The sequence below is a fragment of the Columba livia genome, chromosome 3 (assembly GCF_036013475.1).
Source record: "Columba livia isolate bColLiv1 breed racing homer chromosome 3, bColLiv1.pat.W.v2, whole genome shotgun sequence".
NCBI classification, from domain to species: domain Eukaryota; kingdom Metazoa; phylum Chordata; class Aves; order Columbiformes; family Columbidae; genus Columba; species Columba livia.
Window position 1 is genome coordinate 84,200,265 of NC_088604.1, and position 24,452 is coordinate 84,224,716.

Below are 24,452 nucleotides of genomic sequence, written 5' to 3' on the forward strand. Positions count from 1 at the left end.
TTTTGTTGCTATTTTTTTGGTGCCACTTAGAAGGGTGCAGTAGGTGCCTTGCGCTGCTCAGAGTATTCAAATTTAAAGAGGTTTAATTTAGTAGTTCAGGATGTTTTCTCACAGGCTGAAGTAGAGGAGAATATGACAGTGAAGAGTTCAAATAGCTTTGATGTAGTTACACGGATGTACAGAAATATCTGAAAATAAACACTTCTGTCCAATTTTTAGAATTTTCATTGTATTCTATTTCAGAAGTTGCACGCAGGATACAGACATTTCACACAAATGTTAAAGTGATGGGAAAACAAAAAATGCTTTTGTTTCATCTTGAGCGAAAACACAGGCAGTTTCATTTTCAGGCTGTCCTGTAATAGTAAAATTTTACAAATTTACATTGCTGTAAATAGATATTTCTATTGCAACTTTATAATACATGTGTAAATGTTGTCTTAGGTTCAGAGATGTTTGCTTTAGGAAAATGGTAAAATACAGGCTAAATCCAACATGCCTACAACTCCACAGCTTATTTCCTTCTTACATCTCTTTGCCCAGGATAGAACTTTTTAATGGAAGAACTTCAGAGCAGTAAAATACTGACTTGTTTTTTCCCCATTTGATCCTTTACCTTGAGCTTGATTTTATTTAGGTTTTATATATTTTTCTTCAAATGCTCTCATCTTTATCTCACAGGTAGAAACCCTCATTCTGTAGGTAGCTTTTGAATACCTTTCTTCTGGCTTCTTGTATTGAGTTCATTCCAGGGTAGATTTTTGCTAGAGTGTTAGACTAAATTTATTGAATAATTCCAGTACAGAATGTAAAAGCATAGGATTGTTAAACTGGTGAGTATATTTTTCTGATACAGGCTACGGCTTGTCCTTACTTTTTGGTGCTTAAACTGTCTTTTTGCTTCTGACTCTCATACTTACTTTACTTTTCATAGCACTTTGCCTTTAAAAATATGTTTATATGAAACTGTAGTTTCTGAAATGGTCACTTTCCTATTATCGTTACTTCTAATGTAATCTGTATTAAAAACAGCAGGTTGGATTTTGTTGGGTTTTTTTACTTTGGGTGAAATTGTGAATGGTTCTCACACAAATGAATGGCCTGCTGTCCATGCACAAGAACCCTTGCAGCTGTCCTTGTAGGGGAAGGAGGAGAGGGAACGGAGAGGATTAAAATCCCTTCAGTGTGTCAGGAATTCTAGCAGCTCATTTCAGGATGAGGTGGTTTAGTTCAACTCGAAGTAGAAGTCAGTTTTCTTGTCATTTTTGCTTCTTTTGATAATATGGTCTGAATTTTCATTGCTGAACACCACACTAGCTGGTCACACCTTGTAAAAACTGTAGGTAACACTGAAGTCAGGAGGCATTCCCTCCTGGGATCTTAATGTAACATAAAGCAGTCATAGCAATGTGGAAAAGATCTGGATGTTTTTATTTAGAGGTAAGACATAGATCAAATTCTTTCCAGGCTGAGACAATTCTTATTTAATGCTATCTTATTTGGTTACGTGGAACATTGGGCCAGGAACAGCTGAATCAATAATCAGTCTAGCAAGAGCTATCATTTTTTGCTTTGCCTTAGTGCTCTCCAATGCAATCAAATAGCAGATGTGAAGGTGGGCAAACAGTATTTAGAATGGAGTAGGATTTGTTGCCATTTTGCCTGTCACAGGTTTAGATATTCCAGCACAAACACTTGCAGGATTTTGCTGAGGTTGTCGACAGTGGTTTTGTCGAGGTTTTCTTCTGTGTCCTCCATGGTATGCCATACTGCAGGAAAAGGGGATGGAATCAGATGTAGGACTGGAACCCCTATAAGGAGGAAAGTGAAATTTGGAGAAGAAAGATTGAAGAGGGTCTGTTAAGCCAATTGATATATCGCCATTTAGCAACAGAGTCAGGTAACTACTCAATAAACTTACTTTACTGAGAAGTATGTGTCATTGCAGCTTACTTTTACCTTCTGTTTTTTGAAGCCTGTCACTGCAGCCCAGCCATTAAATTGTGTGTTTCCTAAGATGGGCACCTTCCTTTCAAGTACTTTTGTATGTTTGTTTTTTTTCCTAAAGGCATCTGTAGCTCATAGTTTTACTGTGATCCTTTTTGGTTTTTAGATCCTTTGCATTGTAATTGTTGATACCGTGTTTAGGAGCTACAGAAGGGCAGAGAAACCACTGTGGATCACCAAGCTGAAAACTGATTACTGTGTTCTTGTGACAGGGTTAAGATTAAGCACTTTTGGAAGCATTTTTTCAGTCTGCTCTGTAAATGGTAAAATTGGGTGTCTGTGTTTTCACTCTGTAAAACAGAACTATTACTATCCTGAGATGAAAGAACTTCCACTTGAAAGGATCGGTATGACTGCGTACATTAAGACACCTATATATACTGCAAATTTAAGTAAAAGAGGAATTAAACCAGTTTTCTGCTTCTTGATGACTTTTTGGGGGGAGCATTTTTTTCTCTTCAGTCTCTTTCCTGTTTTACTGCTTTTCCTCTCATTTTTCAGCTGCATACCACTAAGGGATCTGTTTTCTTCACTAGGTGTTAACTGTGTTATTAGAAATGTGTAGTCATTGTTTTCCCCTATGAGCTGCTCCCATGTAGGATTTTTTTATATCCCGGGACATGCGTATGATGGCTCTGTTGGTTTCATTGCACCCGGGCCCTGCTTGGGTGTGAAAAATGAGCTACTGAGCAGGAGACAGTGACCATAGCTCGGTGAGGACAGCACCCGCTTAGAAGTGCAGAGGTTGCTGCTCTTGTGCCCACTTCCAGAGCCGTGTGCACATTTTACAGTACTCAGTAGTTAACAGAGCATAAGCAATGGTGAAATTAGAGGCTGGCATTGAAGATACCTTCCTCCTTTCCTAGGTAGATACCCTCTTCATTAAACTAGTGCTACATTTCTTTTGGTTAATGCTGCTTTAGCTAAATGACTCTTGTAGTCCGCGCTGTACCGTGGAAAACCTCAGTCAGAAGCGTTTATCTGCTGGCCACCTTTGGCCCACCTTCGTTTTGAAGATGCTCTGCTGAGTGCTTGAACTGAGAAGGACATTAATCCAAGCCACATCTTGAACTTTGACAAGTGCTTTAATCACTGACCCATAGTTTGCCAAGGTGGCAGCAGTAGCACAACTGCTTTCCCTCTCTCTGGTTGCATACCAAAGGAACAGAATGAACACAGAGTAAGAAGCCACAGCGTACGTTTCTGCCAGGCAAATGGTTTGGCAGGGAATCCCAGTTTTGGGTATGTGCCTAATTCCAGGAGGGATTTCAGGCGTGTTATGTCCTTTGTTGTTTCTGCTGGCTACTCTATGCACCTTTCCCACCCTTCAAGCTCATAGCTGCGAAATCTCCATTCTTTTCCAGCAATGAGAATGTCTAATTTGAGTATGGGAGTTTTTGCATGAGTTGGTGCCTTCAAATTTAAACAGGTAATAGTGAGCATTACTGTAACTCTGACAACAGATCTTCAGAGATTTTTATAGTCTTTTGAAGATACAACCCTTGAGTATTTCCCTGCTCCTAGAAATAGTAACTGGCTGGTGAGTGTGGTATGTGGTGCTATCCCACTGGATCAGAGTTGCTTATCTTTGTAGGACACTACTGTGGATAGAAATTTCCATTATCTCTGTGCCATTGGAGCTGTGCTCGTGCAAAATGATAGTGGGTGTGTTTTATCACTGCTTTTGCTCAGGTATGTTTTTCTAAGCCCTGCATAAAGTTGGATTTGGAAGCCTCAAGCTGGGGCAAATCAGCTTGAAAAACAGGATCATATGCACTTGCTCATCCACTAAATGATGCATTTGTTACTGAACTCATACTTTAAAACATGAGAGTTTCCAGTACCTCTTAATAAAAATGGAACGTGGTCATCTTCAATCAAGCCCCGATGTACGGTACTCTGGAAATACTGCCTTTCAGCAAGGTGATTCCTCAACAGGTTCATGTTGTGTAGCTCTTGCTCTGTAATTCACAATGAAAGTCATTATTGCAAGTTTTGGACATTATGAGGCATTTTAGCACATTTGAATTGTTTTTTTCCTTTCATATGGAAGCTATTTCCATGTGAAAGAAGAAAAAGAAGTTGGTGATTGTCTTCTGCATTTGTTTAGTACTTAGAAGACCTCAAGATTGGTGCTATTACTGTCACTTTAAAGAAGTGAGAACTAAAACAGGGAAGTGAAGCGGTTCCCAAAAGTCGCAGTGACAGCCAGTAGTAGAATCTGTTTCATGGCTTCCAAGTGTCTGGGCATCTTCCTTAGTTATTTTATTAATTAAATATTCAAATCTTTGTATAGGTTTAAGATGCACCAATTTTAACGTTTACATTATTAAATATTATAACAGAAAAGAATATAAAAATCTGATGTACAGGACTGAATACATTCAGAAAACATACACTGAATTTTCAAGTTCATCCAAAGCCCATACCCCTCTCCTTACCAATTGCTTGAAGCCTCTGAAACCATCGAATTGTGTTTGGAAAATAATTGGGAAAGACTGGGTTTGGTGCACCAATTAAATCCAGTAGTACAAGCAAGTCCTACAGAAGAAAGAATCTTTAATACGGAATTCTTTAAATTACTACAACACCATCAACAGCAGTAGCAGCAATGAGACCTCTTGGTTCCTGTGTAAGTCATGACTAGGTCTTGAATAGCTCTGGCCAAAGATGTGGCTTTTCTACCATGTTGCCTGAGCAGAACTCATTCACAGAACCTGATTCCAATCTGATGCGTTTTGCTGTCTTCCTGAGGAGGAAAATGGCTGTTTCTCTGTTCCTCAAGCTGAACCAGACTGCATCGCTTTGTTTGCAGTTTGAGTGTTATACCTCTTTAAAGGGAAAACTGGTGGGTGGGGAGAAAGAAAAGGAAATTGCTTCTTCCCCAGAGAAAAGGTCTGTCAAGGGAAAGACATTTTATGAGTCACGAGACACCCTGGCAGAAGAAAAGTCTCTCAGCAGTGAGCAGGGAAGCCAGAACGCAGGAGGGAGAAGGGAGCGGACAACTGGAATGTTAGTAGGAATCAAAGGGAAACATCTTGTTGTAGCTTGGTGTGGAGACAGGGGAGGTCGGTTCACCGACCAACACCGTGTCTGTGCTCTTTCCTCATCACTAGGAATCATCTCTCCTGAAGAAGGAGGATATTTTAGATGATATTCTAATGAATTTGTGTATTATGATTTTTCTATGACTCCTTCTCAAGCAGATTCACCTGAAAAGCTCTTTCCAGGTCTCTATCAAGTCTCATAAAAGTTCCACAAGCCTGCTTCTTCCTTTAACTTGAATGAGGTTCATGGTTTCTTGGGAATTTGGCCAAATACCTACTAATTAAATATTTAAAAAAAAAAAACAACAATTTACTATTATTCATTAGGGAGGTGAAAGCCACTTACTATGCCCTGAAGCTGATTTGTGGTTGTTGATCCGGGTGGATGTGGAGTAGATACCATTTTTTGAGCTAAGTGTTGAGATCCGTAGAGAGAATCGGAAGGGGACCACCGGACAAAGGCTTCTTCACCATCAAAAAAAATGAGCTGAAGTGAAAGGTCTGGTCTTGACGCTGAGCTGGTCTGTTGGAGGAAGTTAAAAGTAACATAGCAGATTCTGGCCAGAACATTAAATAAAGGACAAATACTGTGGTCATATAAGTGACATCAGTAGGGGTGTATTTTCAAGGTACCCTATGTAAACCTTCCTAGGGTTGTTAAACACATATTACGGTGTAATGCAGGAGTAGATACGCCCTTCCCTGACAAAAGCGAAAAATATCACAACATTAAAAACTGAGAAAATATATATGATTAATGTATTTAAGCTCACAAAGGAGACATCTGTGTGAAATTTCTTTGCAGTGTAGAAGGAGTCTTTTTTACTCTCTGTTTACAAACTGAAGCCTTGTTTGCTCTGGCAGCATTTCCTAAGAATCTACAACAAGGCAAAACCCAGTTTGGTTCTGCTATATGAACAGTTTTGGCAACTGTATTCTTGGCAGTTGCCATAAATATTTTAACCCCTCTATGAATTAGTGTTATTTCAGTGAAATTGCATGATGTGGTTAAAAAGGTGGGGTCACTGGCAACAGTCATGTCCTGTATGGGCTACAACTCCCAACTAGCTGGAGCTGATCCAACATAAACAGTAGTGGAAAACCTCTATTTAAAAAAAAAGTCACTGATGTAGGCAAGAAGATATTGATTATGCTTTCAGCAATATATGGATTTCTCCAAGGCAATGCTTTGTCCTTTGCCCAGGACAGAGCTCTTTTGACAGCAGTCATTTTGCTTTGCATTGCATTCTGGAGGAAACTGTGTATTAATACCATTTGAATTTTAGAAAGTAGTATTTGTAATTGTTATGATTACCGTTTAACACGTTCCTAGGTCTGAATAATGTAGAGAGATGTCTTTGCCCTTTAATTTTAAACTTACTTGATATAACTGGAGAAACATCAAGATAAAAATCACAGCTTCAGGTCAAAGTATAAATAGATTTGGCTGAAAACATAAAGTCTGTTATGCTACTATGAGCAGAGCAAAAAGGTCATCGCTAATGTATTAAGCAGATGGATCCCAAAGTATATTTTGTTAACAGACTGTACAAATGGTAGCCTGTGCAAAATAATTAGATTGCCTTTTTGTCAAATGCTGTCATTTACAAGAGAAAACAATTTAATCAAAAAATGATGTATTTCTTGCAAAAATTTCCAGTCTTTAAGTCAGTGTGCAGGTTATTCCATAAATAATCATCAGGCAAATTTATTCTAAATGAAAGCACATGTATCACAGGAGTGCTTTATTTTGTGATTAAAAACATTGGCATATTCTTAATCTTCTAATTCTTAAATATTTTAATGTCAGAAGGCACCAAATGAGTTTCCGGGAACAACTGCTGACAAGTGATCTTAATACCTGAGCTGAGTGTATTGCCGACACTTTGTAAAGCATTTGAGAGACCTTTGCCTGTGAAAGCCCTGTTAGTGTGTGGGTATTTTCCACAAACGCTGAACCAGTAGATGGCACTCATGAATCTGTAATCCTACGAGCTTTTAGAGCTTTGTACAATCAACAGATTTTTGCGCCTAGCAATGGCAGCACTTTGAAGCGGATTTTCATGGCATAGGTAACACAGGCTGATAATATTACACGAATACTCGACTGTTTTCCTGTCATCACTTGTTTCATAAATAAATTCGAATTGATAAAGGAAAACAAGAAGAAAAGCTTGAAATCATTATGGGATGGAGGGGCATGAGTGTTAACTTGTGCACAGCAATTAGTTCATCCATCTTCCAAAACAGAGTGCAACTGAGACATTTTTAAAATACAAGACTGAGAAAGCAACAAAACTTTGTCAGCAACCTTAGATGTGACTGGATAAAACAGGAGCTTCTGAGTAGGGTTCTGTGCCTTTTAGATAGAAAGAGGGATTATATCTCATAGAGCCTACAAAACGTATTATTCATGTATAAATTGCTATTTTTATATAGTATATATTCATTGTAAATTTTAGGTAGTGACCCTTTGCACAAGAAGTTTTAATGCGATCACGTACTCTAAAGTAATAGATACAGATCTCTGCCCTGTGTGCAGTCAGCGGCAGTTTTACTGCAGGCACAGCGGTCGGACGGTCAGGCACGCAGGCTGTGGGAGAGAACAAGGAAGTGCCTGAGGGCCTATTGCTATTGCAGAAACACGTGGAAATGAACCAACCAAACTACCTTGATTAACTGAAGCTTGTTATCCAGGGCACGTGCCAGCTCCAATAGCATAGCACAAGGCACGGCTGAATCGGTTGCTCCCACAAATACTCTCTCCTGCCATTGCTGTCCAAAGAACTTTGAGTCGTAGTGGCACGCAAGTACTAGGTGGCGTTTTGCAGAGGGGTCGAGAGTGCTGATAATATTTGAAAACGTTTGATATCCATATGGGGTGTATGCCTGAAATGTATCTTCCTCAATTTCCCAACCAGCCTGTAATCTTTGAAGACGGTGCTTGATATGCTGCAATAAAAAAGTTAACGACAAAATAAAAACAACAGACAAGCAAACAAAAAAACCCCAAACAAACAAAAAAAACAGATTAATATTGGCTCAGAAAGCTAATGACAAATGGTCATTAGCTAATTAGTAGTGGCACTTAAGCTTATTTCTGTAAGTTCATGGTATTTGTAGAAGATAAATTTTACAGCAAAAAATGTAATGTCTCTATCTAAGCAACATCTTTGCTACCTTAGCCTTTGACTGGCTCTCTTGCTTTCATTTTTGCCTTTTGTGGGTGCTTTGAATGGTTGCCCATTAATACGACACATTAAGATCTTGATCTTTGAAGTTTCCGGGCAAGTTTTTTTTTAGCTATAACTAGGACAGATTTAATGTTTACCTCTTCAAACCTAAACTCAGTTGTGCCCTTGAATTAAGTGTCAGAACTGGGTGCAGAGGACTTTGTGTGCGTATTTTGACAATTACCACACATAGATGCCAGAGCAGTATAAAAAAAACCCACTGGTTTGTGTTTGATTGGTTGGTGCGGTTCTGTGTTGTTTTTTAATTTTCTATGAGAAATTTGCCTTTCAAGTGACATGAGTTGTTTACAATGCTATCAGAGACAGCCTGATTCCTGTAAGTTAAAGGAAGAATTAAACATTTCAGAACAACGTTTTTAAAATAAAATCTTAAGCGTATCTCATGTAAAGATAAAAGTTGACACAGTGAATCAAAAAAATAGATGATTCATTTTAGGCATCTTCCCACAGCAAGAGAATAACTCTATCAAGCCATTATTATAGAGTCCTGGCTAGCTCTTACTGGAGGACCATCTCTGTTGAGCAACTTATTTGTATGGGTCCCTAGAGTGCTTCTTCAAGGCAGATTCCTCTCTCTTTAAATAAACATTAGGAAAAGCCCCTAAGGGGAAAAAAGGAAAACAGACTTGGAAGATTTGTTCTCCTCTTAGTGAAGTCAGTGGGAATATTGCCATAAGTTTTAGTGCTAGAACAAACTTCCATTTTGTTTCTGGAGGTTTTTATGGCGTTGTATGGTCTACCCGCTATCTGTAGGCAGAGCAAAGGACATCTGTTCTGGACTAAGGGGAATACATAACCCTGCATGGAGTTCCCAGTGTGCACTAGCCTTCTCCCTTAAAGGAGTCTGACACTTTTTCTGTGTCTTAAGGAAGAAAAATCAACCATTTCAAACTGCATTGTGCTTTGAGGAGGACTCTTCTTTTTTTCCTTTGGTGGTCTACTTTAGTACATGCTGTTACCTTGTAACAGGATGATCCTATTTTGAACATGATTTGCGGTTTTCTAGCCTAGGCTCAGGGGTTTTTTTTAATATTTTTCTTACTTTTCCCCCTTTCATTTGGCTGCCTTCCAGGGTATCACTAAAGAAACCACAAAGCTAAACCTATAGAGATGTGTGCACCAGCCCACACACACGGCATAGAAAAGCTACATTTCTACAGTCTGCCAGTGACAGAGTGGCAAATAATGTAGTTAGAGCTGTCTTGAAGCGGTTGGGTCACTGCCAAATGGCTAAACGCAGGCTAGCGAGATGTTGTGAATGCCTTGTGCTAAACTTGGCTGTACCACTGTTTCAGTCTCCTGCTTGGCTAACACAACGCAGAGCCAGCGCAGCGTGCAGTCCTGAAGGGCAGCAACCCAGTTGGGCGGTAGCTCCCTGTGGCTTAAACACAACCCGCTGGAGCTTTCAGCGGCTTGGGCTGCAATCTGGATAGGTGAGCGCAGCGTTTACACACAGCTGTGCTTGGGCCAGCGGAGCTGGTGCGGTACCTGGACCAGCGCTGCTCTTGGCTGTGTTGACCATTTCATCTGCCTGCCCGTTTGGGCCTCTCGGATCCCTTTTCACGTTGATACACCCATCTGGGGCAACTCTACAGGGGAGTGCAACAGCACAGCACCTCTTCAGAAACAGGGCAGGGGGGGTGTCATTTATTTCATCCCCGTGTAGGGTCCCAGGGGCTTTGAACCAGTGACCAAAAGCCTGCTCGTGTGAAGGACAGAACAATCATTGTGTTGTACTTTGGGTACCAAAACTGAGGTGAGCTCTTAATTTTAAAACATAAATTAAAAAAAAAAAAAAAAATCATTCTTTTTAACTTCATTTTCTTCTATTCATTGCGCTATGCAGCCCTGGGAAATAGTGTCAGCTGAACTGCAAGCTCTGTCATGTAAGCTCTATGCAGTCTAGACCTGAACAATGATAGAGTTCATCCCACCGAATGAAAGGAATGTGTCTGTCTCTTCAGTAGTCACTAACGGCACTACCAGAATATACATAATAGATATTCTTAGAGGTTTCCAGAAAATGTTGTTTTACCTGTCGTACGATGTAATTTCCTGGTGATCCGGGGTATCTTTCTATCAGGATAGGGCGCAAATCATTCTCCCACATTTCAGAAACATCTGTGTTTGCTGCAACTTTTTGAATAGTGTCAGAATGTAAAATTCTTGGTTGGTGAGAATACTGTAGAAAGAAGAAAAAGGGGAAGGTTGTTCTAGCTATAACTATTAGCAGACCTTTTAAATCACAGCTTTCTTGAAAATTACAGTAAATGTGATATACTGTGCTATTTTGTTCCACTGACAACAAAATGTAATCTTAAGAAAAGCTTTTATCTCAAAAATTATTGACATTTTAAAGTTCTGTGGCTTCTGCGTCTTTGATTTCCATGCAAAATATGCTAGTATTAAAAACATGGAAGGATTTTTTAACCTACCAGCGGTAAAAACTCAACCCACTATTGGGTTCTCTCCTTCCTAATATCTTAATTCTACATACATAGAGTTATGTCTGCAACCATGCCACCTACAAATGAGGTTTCCATTGAGACAAACATCTTAAGCTTTGTTTCTATTAGTTATACAAATGAACTTTATGCTGTGTCTACATGATGAGGTGCGGTACTGTGAAGAAATGCACAAGCTAGCTCAGAGCAGAAAGAGTGCAGGGGTGTCCTTGTGGCCTCTGCCCACAGTAGTGGCGTTGGTGTGACTACACAGCACAGTGCAGCTCCTCTGGGGGCAGCTGGGGTTGTACATCAGCTCTGTGACACACAGGTTAACCTCAGAACTGGCAGCTTGTCTCCTGTGAGAGCAGCTAGTACTGTTAGCTACCTCCCAAGTGGCTTCTGTTGCCTAAGCATGGGCCTTTAGTGCTGTTTCAGGTGGCCTAGAATACTTGAGACATCCTTATGGGGATGGCAAATGCATGTCAAAGATGCGCATGAGCCCTGTGCTGTTCCGGAGTGGTAGCTGAATGCCAGGTGGGATCTCCAAGGACACCTCAAATGCCCCTTTGGGCACCTGATTTGAACCGACCCAGTCTCTGGCAATTGTCTGCTCAGGACCTTCCTGAGCTGCTCCTGTTTTCATAGATTCCTATTTTAGGCACTATCATAAGATGCTCTTGTTATATCTATTGCTTGGGTCTATCATAGGGACTTCCCTCTACTCCTGTCTTCCACTGGAAAATCCTAGTCTGATTATTTGTTCTTTGATCAGAACTGCCTTACATGGTTGATCAGACTTGCTGTCCTTCAGTGTAGCCTACCTTCCCCATTCTTTTCGAGATGAGGAAAGAGAGGGAAACTGCAACATGAGTGCACCACAGCTTATAGTTATATTGGGTTTGCATGGCAAGGTTTTGGTAGGGAGGGGCTACAGGAGTGGCTTCTGTGAGAAGCTGCTAGAAGCTTCTTCCATGTCTGACAGAGCCAATGCTAGGTGGATGCAAGATGACCAGGCCCATCCGTGACAGTGCTAGCACCTCTGGATAACATATTGAAGAAGGGTGACGAGAATTTCATGAGAAAGAAGAAGTGGTTCTTGGTAAGTGTCTGCAGGAGCAGAGGAGTTCTGATGCTTTGGTTCTGTGGTTGGGTGACACAACTTACATCATTGGCAAGCAGGTTGACTAGCTGGAATGAGATAAAGAGTGTACTGTTGTGGCTCAAGGGGGCTCTAAAAAGCACCACTGGGGATACACACTTGTACATTGATTAGTCTGACTAAAGATTTAGCCTAATGTATTTTTATATATGTACATATACATGCATTATGCATATTATAGATGTATTGTGTTACAGACATGTAGTCTACACATGAGATAGATGTCATACATATATAGTAAGATACAATTAATAGAACAGAATTATAAAGTCTCCCTTTTTTTTCTCCTTAAAATAAAAAAAAAAAAAAAAGTCAATGCTTACTTCAATGAGGAGCAAATAAAATCAAGGAGAAAGGGAATGACTAAGGGGAAGCAAGTGGAAACATATGAGGGCAGCTTCATTTTGCCAGTTTGTCCTGTACTCTGATCTGTCGGTGAAGAGAACAGTGCCCTGGATTAGTGGAATTCAGGGAGCTCTGCCTGAACTTTGAGTTCAGCTCTTCTACAAACACCTGGTGATGGGCCTTAAAAGTAGGTTTTCCACTTGGAAATTCCTGAATCCTTTAACTGAATGAACTTTGCAGTTGTGTTCTCTCCCACGTTCTACATGGTTTGGTTCTTCATTAAGAAACTATGTTAGTGTTTCATAATCAGCCACAAAGAGTTGTTACACAGGGGTTTACTGCTTATACTGTTCCGTTAGACATTAACTTGAGACTGGATTTTTTCACTAGTTCACACAACATTTTGAATTAAAATCAATATAGTATGACTACAACATATTAAAAATATTATATCCTTTCAAAATAATTTTGCAGTAGCTATCAACACCATTCCTACTTGCTTTTCCTAGATAAATGTACATCACTGCTGGCAGAGCTATTTGTTTTCTCAAACTAAGACACTGTCCTCTGAACCACTGTAATCATGCTGAAAATTGGAGTATAATGGAATGTTACCTGGAATATAATTTGGGGTTTTGATCTCTCTTGTCCTGTTTGGGTTTCTCCTTAAATTCACGAAGTGCCCCTGCCCAAGCTTACAGCTCCAGCTGCCCGTTCCCGGGCGGTGCAAAAGGCATCGCCAGCCTTTCAAACGCGTGAAGAATGTTCTCTGCAGCCATCAGCTCGGGGTGAGAGGGAAGCCATGTTACCCGCCCTCACCTGCGCTCCCCGCAGACGGGACCGGCCCCGCGGCTCCCGCGCTGACCCACAGCCGGGGTTCGCATCCGCGCCCGAGGCAGCATCACACCGGGATGGATGTGCGAGGAAAGCGCCGGGCGGGGGCAGGTGCCAGCGCCCAGCTTCGGCTCCCCGCCTCCCGGTAAGGTGCTCCCCCCGCAACCAAGTGGGGAGGCGAGAAGAGCCGGAGAAACGCAAACGTGACCCACCTTCTCCAGGGTCCAGGCTGCTCCGGTGTCCCTGCCGTGCACCAGGGGAAAGCAGGCGGCGAGGCAAAGTGCCCCAAGCAGGCGGGAAGCGGCCCTCCTGCCCTCGCACCCCCGTGCCCCTGCCATCCCTCTCCTCTCCCTTCACGGCCGGGCGGCTCTTCCCTTGGCCCCCTTCCCTCCGCCTTTCCGAGGCCCGGGGATGGGAAGGGGAGAGCCACGGTCGGCGGAGGAGGCGGAGAAGGGGCAGCGCGGAAGGGACGGAGGGATGAATGGAGGCTGCTGCAGGAGCAGGCGCTGGCTGCTGCGGCTCAGCCAGCCTCTCTCAGCTCGGTTCCCCTCCGAAATGAGCCCGGTCCCTGGCACCACGTCAGCAGTGCCAGGAGGGCTGGCTGTGACAGCCCCGGGCCGCCACCGCCCCCTCTCCCTTCCCTCCTTCCCCCGTGACCGCGGAGTCGCCACAGGCTCGTCCGCGCTCGTGATTTTCCCCACGCGAACAGCTGCGGGCTGCGGCTTCCCCGAGAAACTCGGTCGGTGTCTCCAGGGCCGGCTCTGACACGGGCTGGGGCTCCGTGTGACCTCCCCGGTGCTCGGGCACGGACAGAGGCTCCGGGCACTTAGAGAGGGCTCTGTGGGGCAGCTGTAAGCTCCTGCTGAGAATGGGCCTTGACCCATCCCTACTGATGACCAGTCTCAAATGAGTCTTCGTGAAGGGTCTTGAAACGTAGACACCTATAGAATTGCAAAATGGTTTAATTTATTGTTTTCTAAGCTCTTCTTATGATCTTTTTTAGGCCTAAAAGGATAAAACTTGCTAAAATGAGAATCCTGTCTTCAGGCATTTTAAATTCTCTAATTATACTATTACTTACTAACGAGGCAAAATTTGTGGTGAGGTGATATTTTGCAGTAGACCAATTTAAATGATTAAACCAAAGACAGAGGCTTCTGAGGACACAAGGCCTTCTTCAGATCATTTGACATCACCATCCTTCCCCTGAGGTGTTGTGGAAAACATCTGACTATTCTGCATAACAGATATTCCATTTAAAGTCTCCGATTTTTACATCCTTCTTAAAGTTCAGACTTAACGCTGAAACAAATTGGAAGAAAAAAAAAACACATTGAAGAAAGAAAGAAAAAGAAAGAAAGACAGAGAGAGAAAGGAGGAAAGACAAAAGAAAAGAAAAGAAAAGAAAAGAAAAGAAAAGAAAAGAAAAGAAAAGAAAAGAAAAGAAAAGAAAAGAAAAGAAAAGAAAAGAAGGAAAAGAGGAGTAATCATCTTGCTGCTCTTCAGCCTTGTACTGGAAAGCCACATCCTGGAAACTACAACTTCACAAATATCCAAAGTGTCTGCAAGGATTATATTAGAGAAATGGAGCAATTTGTTGATTTGCAGATTCTTGACCCAGATTCCAAAGACTTCCTAGACAAGCTGGTGGATCTGCTGGCCAGCATACAGATGTGAAGTCTGATGGTGGTAGTTTTACAGCAGATTCAGCATCCTTATATCTGATACTAATGTGGCTGTTTGAAATTTTTCATACCTGAGGAAACAAAGAGTTAATTTAAACCAGTGCCTTTTTTTTTTTCTTTCTTTTCGCAAAAGTCCACACATTGCTTGTAAGAAACTATTATCTTGCCAATATAATAGGCTCAGCCAGGTTCTCTCAGCAAAGCATATTTTATTAATGACCTTGCAAGACCAGGTGTTCTACCTAAAGTAGGCACCCTGAACAAGGCTCAAGCCCCTGCCTACAGCCCCCTAGTCCTGGGTGCAAATTCCCTCCCCTGTTCCCCATTGGTTAGGTACTCCAGGGTTCACAGCCTATCTGACGCTTCCCGGATGTCCTGCCTCAGTTTACCTCTCTCACTACTCCAGTTCTAACGCCCCCCTGCCCTTATTTATTTATTTCCATGTAAGGTGTGGTTTCTTGGCTCTCTGGCTATTACCTGCCACCCTAACTTAACCTTTAGCCACAGAAACCGGTTTGCATTAGTACATTTCCGCGATTAGTGCAAAGAGGCTTTGTTTTATATTTAAGGTCTGACAGTGGACATCTCTCAGTCTTTATCTGCTGGGTCATGTTTCAGACTTACGGTTGCAAAAACAACATTCTTCCTTTAAGAGTTTGTTACATTGCTTTGTTAGGAAATTGTTCCAAATGCAAAGCCAAGTAGTTGATTAGGGAGAAATGGGAAATCATTTGATTACTAAAGAAAATCTGCATGGTTTACAGATTCTTAGGCAAAAGCCTCAGAGTGTCAGCAGAGACCCAGTCATGGGAAATTAGTCTAAATCCACCTACCAAGACAACAGTGATCCCAACAGGACTACACAACAGAACAAAAATCTGTTGCTGCTTGATCAGATTTCCTGTGGTTGACTATATAATCCACATGCTGGACAAAATTTCTTGCTGATGTGCCAGGTTTCTTATACATTTTAGCAGAAAAACAAACAAACAAAAAATACTCCCCCCTCCAATAGCTACAGGAGAAATTTGCCAGGAATATAAACTTGATTCAGGACCAGCTAACACTGTTTTCCCCTAACGGATTGTGGTCCCACTGAGGGTTACAATTCTTTGATAGATTACACATTTGGCAAGCGTAAAGTCAGCTTAAGACCGTGTTGATGTTACCTACATGGGAAACACAGATAAAAATGTAAGTGCTGGACCAGATGCATAGAGAGACTGAACAGGACTTTTTAAAGGGGTCACTTTAAAAATTTGGGAGACCTTCTTCCACGCCAGAAAGTTCCATGTCTAATGATATAAACCAGGCTGAGAAGAGAAAAAAAGTAATCTATTGAAATGTAACAGAAATCAGAGCAGTTCACAGCTGAAAAGAGAATTATGTGACTATTTAAAAAAAAATACACCAAGTTTAAAAAAAATAACTAAGGGTGAGAAATATCTTCTTTTTTTTTTTTTTTTTTTTCCCCCCAGGGTTTCTATGAAGCAAAACCATGTTGTTCAGCCGTATTCCATATGACCAAATTGAGAAGATGTCAACAAATTGCTCAACTGTCAGCTGTTCCATTTTATACATTTTAAATAGTTGGTTTATTACCCTGAAAATCCAATAGATGTAACCAGGTATCACCTAAAGAAAACCATACATTGTCTGTAAAAATATAATCTGTACATCATCCTTTCCTATAACTCAGTCGATGTGACAGTGCCATCTACTGAAGGACAGACGTCAGAGACAGCAATGTCAGCAGCTTTTCCCTGTGCTGGCTCCATAGCGCTTCAGCCTCATTTCAGCCAGCCTGCACCTGGGGAGCTGATAAGCTCCGTCAGAGCACATTGCGCTGCCAGATGCAGCAGATTTATTGCATGCCTGCTTTCCCAAGAAGGGGGATTCCTGCGCTGTCCACCATTTCAAATATAGTTTGGATGCTCAGCTTGTTCAACTGGCAGGCCCGTGGTAGGGAGAGGAGAGCAAGTGTGGTTCTTTGTGTTTTGAATCCACCTCACGTAAGGCAGTTTTGTGCCTGAGCGGTGGCTGATTCACCAGCAGCGGTAAAGCCAGCAGTGAGAACACACAGCCTGAGATTTCCACTGTTTGGCAGCCTGGGGTGCTGCATATTCAGGAATCTGCAGGCAGCTCCTGCAGCCTGAAGGGTAAAAGTGGTGGGGCTCATGCTCACAAAGCCGCACACAGTCCTGCAGGTGCCTGGTGCTCACATGTGTTCTGCGGGGCTGAACTGCTGCTCATCTCAGGCAGGACTTCTACCATTGGTCTCTGTGGGGTTTGGAATGCAGCCTTTACCAGGCTGTGGAAATACCATGCTTGGTGATTCAGATTTAAGAGGTTCTGTTTCCATGGGCAGATGTATCCACAGACAAAGTTGTAATAAGTGAAATGTACAGATTAGCCCTAAACCCTTATTTAGGGAAAATACTTTATTTCAGAGTTGGTGCAGCAGGATTATATGATGTGAATGAGGCTACCTACTTGGCAGGCGCAAGGACTTGTGAGATCATTCTTTAAACTAGTTGGGGGTAAGTGAATTCCAAAAGGTCAATTTCATATAATTAACAATATAAATATATATTTTGTTTTCAGTGCATTTACAGCAAGGTAAATTTTGATGCCATGTTTTTCAAGCCTACACTAAACTTGTCACTGTTTTGTTGGAGGTAGATTTTAGGACAAAGTTCAGCTAAGGGCTCAAACCAAGACGATGAGGTAATTCAGAGACACATCCACATTTCAGGATTTTATCCAAACCAAACCTGAACATCTAACTCTTTTTCAGTTCTCTTACGGGGGGGACGGGAAGAAAGGAGACCATGAATTAAAATAAAACAATTGGGAAAAGAAAAGCATTTTGACATTTTATCCATAGAAATATCAGTTCCTCTTTTTGCAAGCATTTCTTGCAGACCTTGCAAATCCTGAATGGGGCATTTGCTATGCAAGATCAGTGTCAAAAGCAATGAAAAATAATCACGGCAGCACGTGCTCACACAATTTCTCAGACAAATGCACCAGTCAAGCCTTCCAGGACGTTGCCTTCTTTGTAACCCAGTTAGATGATATGAAAATATTCCAAACATTACATTGGTGAATAGAAATGAATGTGTTAAGTTTTCTTTTTCAGATACAAAATATCCAATACAAAATATCAGCATTCTTAACTTCAAACTGGAAAATCTTGATGTATTTTTAGAGTTATAAAACAGTTGTTGCAAATGTAGTTTGTCTGTACAGACCTACTACTCCATATAGAATGAAAAAGAGTTTTCTTAAAAGAGCAAGTAAATACAGTAAAAGTTACCCCTATTTCCTGGTATCATGTAGCTGTAAGAGAGAGCAATTTGTGCAAAATTGCAACAATTGAGCTGCAAAAGTGCAGGTGGCTTCAGCAGGGAAAGCTCTGAGCTGTGAAAACAAGCTAACCATCTGAGGGAATTATGTGGGCTCAGAAACAAGATGAAGAACTTCAATGAAATCCACAGGAAATCACTAATTACGGTAGTCACAAAAATCACAAACCAGAATGTTCGCCTTGTAATTGGTTCAGAAGGCTTATGCTGCCATAATGCTGTGCTATGTAGTCACACAAAGTCAGTTGTATGTATGTGTAGACATATGTGCTGCTCTATACATAGATGCTGAAATGCGGAGCTGCTCTTAGATGTGTCTTACTTGGAAGTCTTTACAGTTTTTGGATGCTTCATGAATATGTTTAGCAGCGAGAACCACTGCACCGATACTTATAAGCACGTTGTTTTGGCAGATGCTTTCCTGTGTTCCGTAACAAATTGATTTCAACTAATCCATCTTCTGTTCTAATTTATGAAAAAGCAGCTATAATGGCGTAGGACAGCAAATTAAATGGCACCAACCCTATTGGATGGCATAAAGCTGAGCTGCTTTACCAAGAAGTTTAATCGTCGCCCAGTGATTGCAGTAATACCTAATATCCATCTGGTATTGTCCATAAACAGCTATTTTTAGGGCTCCTACTCAGAATGTGAGGAGCTTGCTGCACTTTAACTACCCTAGAGTATGACTCCTTGCTGTGCTAAACATCTAAAATCATGTTTATGGAGGCAAGCTCTATGTTTACAGTGGTGGTGTGTGGGAGTCCCACTTTAGATGAAAGAGGAAACGAAGATTGCAGAGTTATCTGGAGCAGAGCTTTGGCAAGAACATCCTCTATTCATGGAATAGCCTTCATTAAAAAGTCCCAGGGTGTTTTTTAGTGTTCAAAACCAGTTTAAAGCAGAATCAACCATTAACTGCTACAGTTTTAGAGTAGTTCCAGATTTCAACAAGAAGCTGCAGGCTAATTCCTTATCAAATAAACTGGCTTCAGTCAGAACATGGACCTGGTCACACTCTGTATCAGCTGCATGGTACAAAGGTTTGATGCAAAGTCAGGTGAAGTAAGCGGAAATACTCCACTCAGCTTCAGTGGGTTTTAGGCCAGGCCTCAGGAGTATAAGATGTAGGAAATGAGAAATGTACGTTACAAGCAGCACTGAACTGACAAAGCACTAATCTGCTTCTCCATCTGTGTCTCACTGAGCTGAGAGTTAGAAGGCTTTGAATTTCTGTTGACAGAAGCGTTTATTGGTCTGGTATACAATTTAAACTTCAGCAACTTCTTAGAGTAGTGGATAGTATTTTAAGACTCATACATAGAAATTTAATGCAAATTCAAGAAGGAAGATTATGGGTTGCCTCTTAACAGGGAGCTTTTGGGCTGGTGGGTGGTTACAAAAGCAGTTTTGCCTTGTGACCAGTATTGAGTACTTTTGCTAAATGCGTGTGTGCTAAATATCTTGCGTGTAGAGATTTGCTGATGATGCAAGAGTAGCATCATTAACGCAGAGTGGGAAGATGGGATTTTGGTGCATCAGAGAGAAGTGGGGGCTGTGAGGTAGTAGCAGCCATGTCCGAAAGGGCCTGGAGAACTTCTGTGGCAAGCTACGAGGTCGTCAGTGGGGGCCACCAAGAGAATCGCAGGGACCGGCAGGCACGCTGTTCGCAGGACGCCCTTTCGAGCTACCAGGTCAGAGCAGCCACGAACAAGACCAACGTGATCCTGTGACATACACGGTCAAGTATTTCCTGTGCAGCGATGAAGGGCCTTGTCCGAGGCCCTGGGGAGATCTCCGCGGGACTGCACCGCGCCACCCACGCCCCGGAAAGGTGAACCGAAAGTGGCGCAGATGGCGAGAAGGGCTGCGGGGGCCCGGGAGCGGGGGGCGCCAAGGCGCTCGGGAGGGCGGAGGAGCTGTCGAAACGGGAGGCCGGCGCTGGCACAACTGCAAGCGGGCGCCAACTGGCGCGGACCCAAGTTTTAGCAAGACTGGAGGCGGCGGGGGCCGGAGAGGCGAGGGCGGCGGCGGGGCGCCAGCGGCAAGATGGAGCGCAAAGCGCCGCTGAAGGCGCCGCCCCGCCGCCCCGCGCCGCGCCCCGCCGTCCCGTTAGCGGTTCAGGGCAGCGACCGCCACAGGCAACAAAACTAACGGAAACTCTTTTGGGGAGCTCTGCGCATGCGCCGCCTTCCTCACTGAGACCCTCTCGCGCGGGGCACGCTGGGGGTTGTAGTTCGCCGTGGCGCGGCGCCCAGGGTGAGAGCGTGCCTGCGGGACTACAACTCCCGGCATCCCCCGTGCCGCAGCCCGTCCCGGGCGGCTCTGGTGTGTGCGGGGAGCCGCGGCGCTGCGCGGCGGGGGAGATGTGCGCGGGGCAGCTCCGGTGCGGGGCAGCCGGCGTCTGGCGGGGCCGCAGGTGAGGCCGGCGGGACGGGGGGCGCGCGCCGCCGCCGCCGCTGGGGTCGGGAGCGGGGGGGCGGGGGCCGGGCCCGCCGCGCCGGCGAAGGGCGGGGGCGGACTCGGAAAGTTCCTGCCGCGGCAGGAGCGGCGATGTCGCCGCCGACGACCCCAGCAAGGGTCCTGCCCCGGAGGTTCTGAGGGGGCCCTCACTGTCCCCCGCGGGGGGAGAGCGCCGTCGCGGCGGCAGCTCCGCCCTGGCGTGGGGGTGCCCCGGGGTGGGGGTGACGGGCCGAGGCCACATCATCTCCGGAGAGCGGCGCCGCGGGGAGCTGTGCCGGCAGGGGCGGGTCGCCCGGCGGGGATTTAAACCTGGGAGGGACGGGACCGGACAGGACGGGCGGTTGCCAGCGCCAGCTCGGACGGGGCTGCGTGACCCGTGGCAGGCAGGACGCATCCCGCCGCCGCGCCCGCGGCTCCTCCGCCCGGCCGTCCCGCCTGCCCCTCTCCGCCCGGCCGTCCCGCCGTCCCGCCTGCCCTTCTCCGCCCGCCCGTCCGTCCGTCCGTCCGTCCCGCCTGCCCCTCTCCGCCCGTTCGCTCGCCCGCAACCCCGGCTCTGGCACCTGCGGGCGGCCCCGTGGTCCGGCGGCGGGAGTCTGGTTGCTGGGCGGCAGCGGCTGCAGTCCCTCCTGGCGGGAACCGGGGAAGTGAGTAGCCCCCGCGGGGGTGAGACGGGTGAGAGGAGCCGCTTGGAGCAGGGCTCCAAGTCCCTGCCGTGCCCAGAAGGGAGAGCGGGTGAAGCTTCCGAGAGCTGCTTGGTCTGGGGGCAGCCCCGGAGGGAAGGGGAGGGTCAGCGCCCCTGGGCTGCGGGCTGTGCACGGGGCTGGGGGACTCCCTTCACAGTCCTCGTGCCTCTCTGTTTTTTGAGGTGTAGGGGGTTTTATACATATAAATAAAAATAATACGATTGAATATGAATTTCAATATGCACTTGTTTTATTTGATGTTCAGACTCATTTTATCCTGACTGTGAAGCAAGCGGTTTCTATGGTATTCCTTTCTTAGGAAGATCCATTCTTTCCTACCAAGTAGTGAAAATAAACTTCGTTAAAGGCTTATATGCAAATCAACTTGGTATGAAAATGTTTTGTAAATGCAAATACATCATGCTTTTGGTAAATATAACTATAATTGTAATTAAGCAGCTGTAGGTGAGCTTTCACAGCATGTTTTCACTGTCTAAATTAAACTTGATTAGTAGACCCATTAATTCTACCACATCATATGACTTTTCCATTTTCTATTATGTTGATCAGGGATTATTGGTTTTTAATGCAGATCCGCCCCTAAGGCTTGGTATTTGCTGTCTCTGGTATCCGTGAGAAGTGAGGGAGAGAAAAACAATATGTAGAAAACAAAAATAAGTCATCTTCAAGCAAAGTTGAAGGCACTGTGAAGCTGCTTTATTGAGAAAGGTGCTTAAATGTTAGTGTTGGTGCCCTCATTCTTCCTATTTATTACCTTCATCTGTATCATGTTTAATGTGTTCTTTAAGGCGAAAGTTGTTTTTTCAGGTGTTGGTGAATGCCTAGCAACTTGAGTATTCGAAGACAACAGTTGGTAGATACCTATGCTGAAAATGCAGAAGTTATCAGTTTTTTCTCTTTTCTGGAGCCCCTGTTAGGAATATTTATCACAGAACCAAGAGCTTATTTTCCTTCCAGTACTGCAGTTCATGTACCTCTGTTTCCTTCTCTGCATTTTGGAATGCAATGGCAGTGAGGTTTTGAGTTATTGCACTGGTAAATACCAGGAGTGCGTAATCTATTAAATGGACAGGTTTACCAGTTACCAGCTTTATTTCTAGTAAGGACAGTTTATATTCCATGTGATAAACTGTGGCATTTCGTTTCTAAAATTTCATTTAATATTAGTAATACTTTTTTTTTTTTTTTTTTTTTTTTTAATGTAAGGGACGGAAGAGATACATGACCTTATTGATTTTGGTGTCCTGTATGACACATTGGCGATAGGTGGTAACTATATACTTGAACCACTTTTGCATTAATGGGTAACATTTTCTGGGCCAGAAGCTGCATGTGGAATCTAAAAATGATTATTTTATAGCATTTCAGTTGCTCATGAAATGCTTGAAATACTGAATTAGGTAGTGCAGCATCTTATAAAAGTATTTTGAACCAGTGCTAATGAAATTATTTTTAAAGGTTTTAGCAGACTTGCTTTTTTAATTGGACATGTGAGCATTAGATGCTTTTTTTTTTTTTCAAATGAACTAATGCTCAGTTGTGTGCTATGCATATCTTCCTACAGGTACAGTTTGTGCAAGATGTTCTTAAATTGTCTTGAATAAAAGTATTAAAATCTTATCACCAGTACATGCCACATAGTTTTTTTTTTTGAGTTTTGACATTATGGTGGGTTTTTTTTGATGTTTCAATACATTTAATAAATTTTCTTCCCTACCTACCAGCTTCTCAGTATAGACCTACAGAGCAGAGCTGTCAGCTACTCCCTCACACCCCCCCGAGCCCCCTTTAACTGTTAAGTGCTTTGCTGTGCTAAATTATTGTTAATTAAAAGATGCGGTAACATATTGGGCAGTGTAAGGTCTGATTTGTTTTGTGTATCATACAGTGGGAAATCAGTTAAGTTCAGATTATATGTACAAAATGTTACTAACATAGCTCACTTGAACACAAGGAGTTGGTGATCCTCCTGCTTCAAAGTAGAGAGCTTTTGACATTGCTATGCAATTTTATGCGTTTCCTGTGAAATAACAACTTTATCTTTTCCCCTACAGGCAGAGTGCAACGTTTACAAATGCTGGAGATTATCTGGTTGAAGCTAGAGATTACATTTAATGTGATTGTGTCTGCAGACATTCTGCTCCTGCATTTCCTGAGCTAAAATATTTTATACAAATGAAATCAGATACCTTCACTGATCTCCAAGCTAACTGTGTCCTGTGAATTCAGAGAAGACTTTCTGAAGGAGGAATAGATTCATCACATACGTGGACTTTTGTTGTTGCTCAAGGATACACTTTTTTTTAATTCTAAAAGACTGTCTACATGAAGATGAATCTGCATTTAAGATATGATCTGTGGAATTAGGTGAACGAGGATACTTTTAATGAGTTAACAACATTTATTTTTCTCTGTGTTTCCAGCTTTTTTTTTTTTGTTCCATAAAAATGAAGGACAAGTGTAAAAGAGCAGAGCTGATGCGTTTCTGTGAGGCCTTTATATAAGCCTCTGTTGTCCGGACGTGGTGCTAAAGGACAGGCAGTCTGCTTTTGGTCAGCTGATTGGAACTGTGGAAAGAGAACCTTTAATTTAAAGTAACTTACAGCTGAAATTATTTTGTGCTTCGGCTTGCACAGAATGAAAGGGAAAATTAAGTTTTACTGGTCAGGGGTGTTTTACTGAACTAAGAAAGGGAAAGCTACATTATCCTTGTTTTAAAACGTGTTTTTCTTAGAATTTGACTACTAGGGAGATCTCGACAGAGTAAAGCAAGTCAGATGTCAGCAAACGACTCTTCTCCCCCATCCTTACAAAAGTTTTCCCCACCTACGTGTCATGCTGCTGCACCACAAACCCCAACTTTGTCTTCAAGTCCCCAGTCGGGGCTCTCCAGTCGACTCTCCAATGGCAGTTTCAGTACCCAGAGCCTCACCAACTCCCGGGGCTCTGTGCATGGGGTCTCCTTCCTTCTGCAAATTGGTCTCACTCGAGAGACTGTCACCATTGAAGCTCAGGACCTGTCCCTCTCTGCTGTTAAAGACCTGGTGTGCTCTATAGTTTACCAAAAGGTATGGTATAATGCTCCCACCTCCTGCTGATGGCAACGGTTGTTTTGTAATAGACTGCTAGTAATAACAAC

The 24,452-nt window shown here is 43.3% G+C and overlaps 3 protein-coding genes across 4 annotated transcripts in view; 1 reads left to right on the plus strand and 2 right to left on the minus strand.

Moving 5' to 3' along the window:
- Positions 1 to 212: 212 nt before the first annotated feature.
- Positions 213 to 13,904, minus strand: QPCT (glutaminyl-peptide cyclotransferase). Its single transcript, XM_005503770.3, has 7 exons — positions 13,306 to 13,904; positions 10,344 to 10,490; positions 7,725 to 8,006; positions 5,401 to 5,577; positions 4,449 to 4,548; positions 3,852 to 3,968; positions 213 to 1,811 (listed from the first exon to the last, which is right to left on the minus strand). The coding sequence occupies exons 1-7, from the start codon at positions 13,429 to 13,431 to the stop codon at positions 1,666 to 1,668; spliced, it is 1,095 nt and encodes a 364-aa protein (XP_005503827.1). The 5' UTR covers positions 13,432 to 13,904; the 3' UTR covers positions 213 to 1,665.
- A 5,782-nt stretch (positions 13,905 to 19,686) lies between these two features.
- Positions 19,687 to 24,452, plus strand: part of PRKD3 (protein kinase D3) — a 47,308-nt gene continuing 42,542 nt past the window's right edge. The window contains exons 1-2 of one of the 2 annotated variants that reach the window (XM_021289400.2): positions 19,687 to 19,980; positions 23,368 to 24,381. In XM_021289400.2, coding sequence (XP_021145075.2) covers positions 24,091 to 24,381 — 291 coding nt within the window. In that variant the 5' untranslated portion in view covers positions 19,687 to 19,980; positions 23,368 to 24,090. Of the gene's footprint in view, positions 19,981 to 20,428; positions 20,566 to 23,367; positions 24,382 to 24,452 lie in introns of those variants that run through there. The other variant, XM_065057940.1, reaches the window with a different exon arrangement.
- Positions 19,834 to 21,003, minus strand: LOC135579188 (uncharacterized). The gene has a single exon (XM_065059533.1). The coding sequence runs from the start codon at positions 21,001 to 21,003 to the stop codon at positions 19,834 to 19,836; it is 1,170 nt and encodes a 389-aa protein (XP_064915605.1).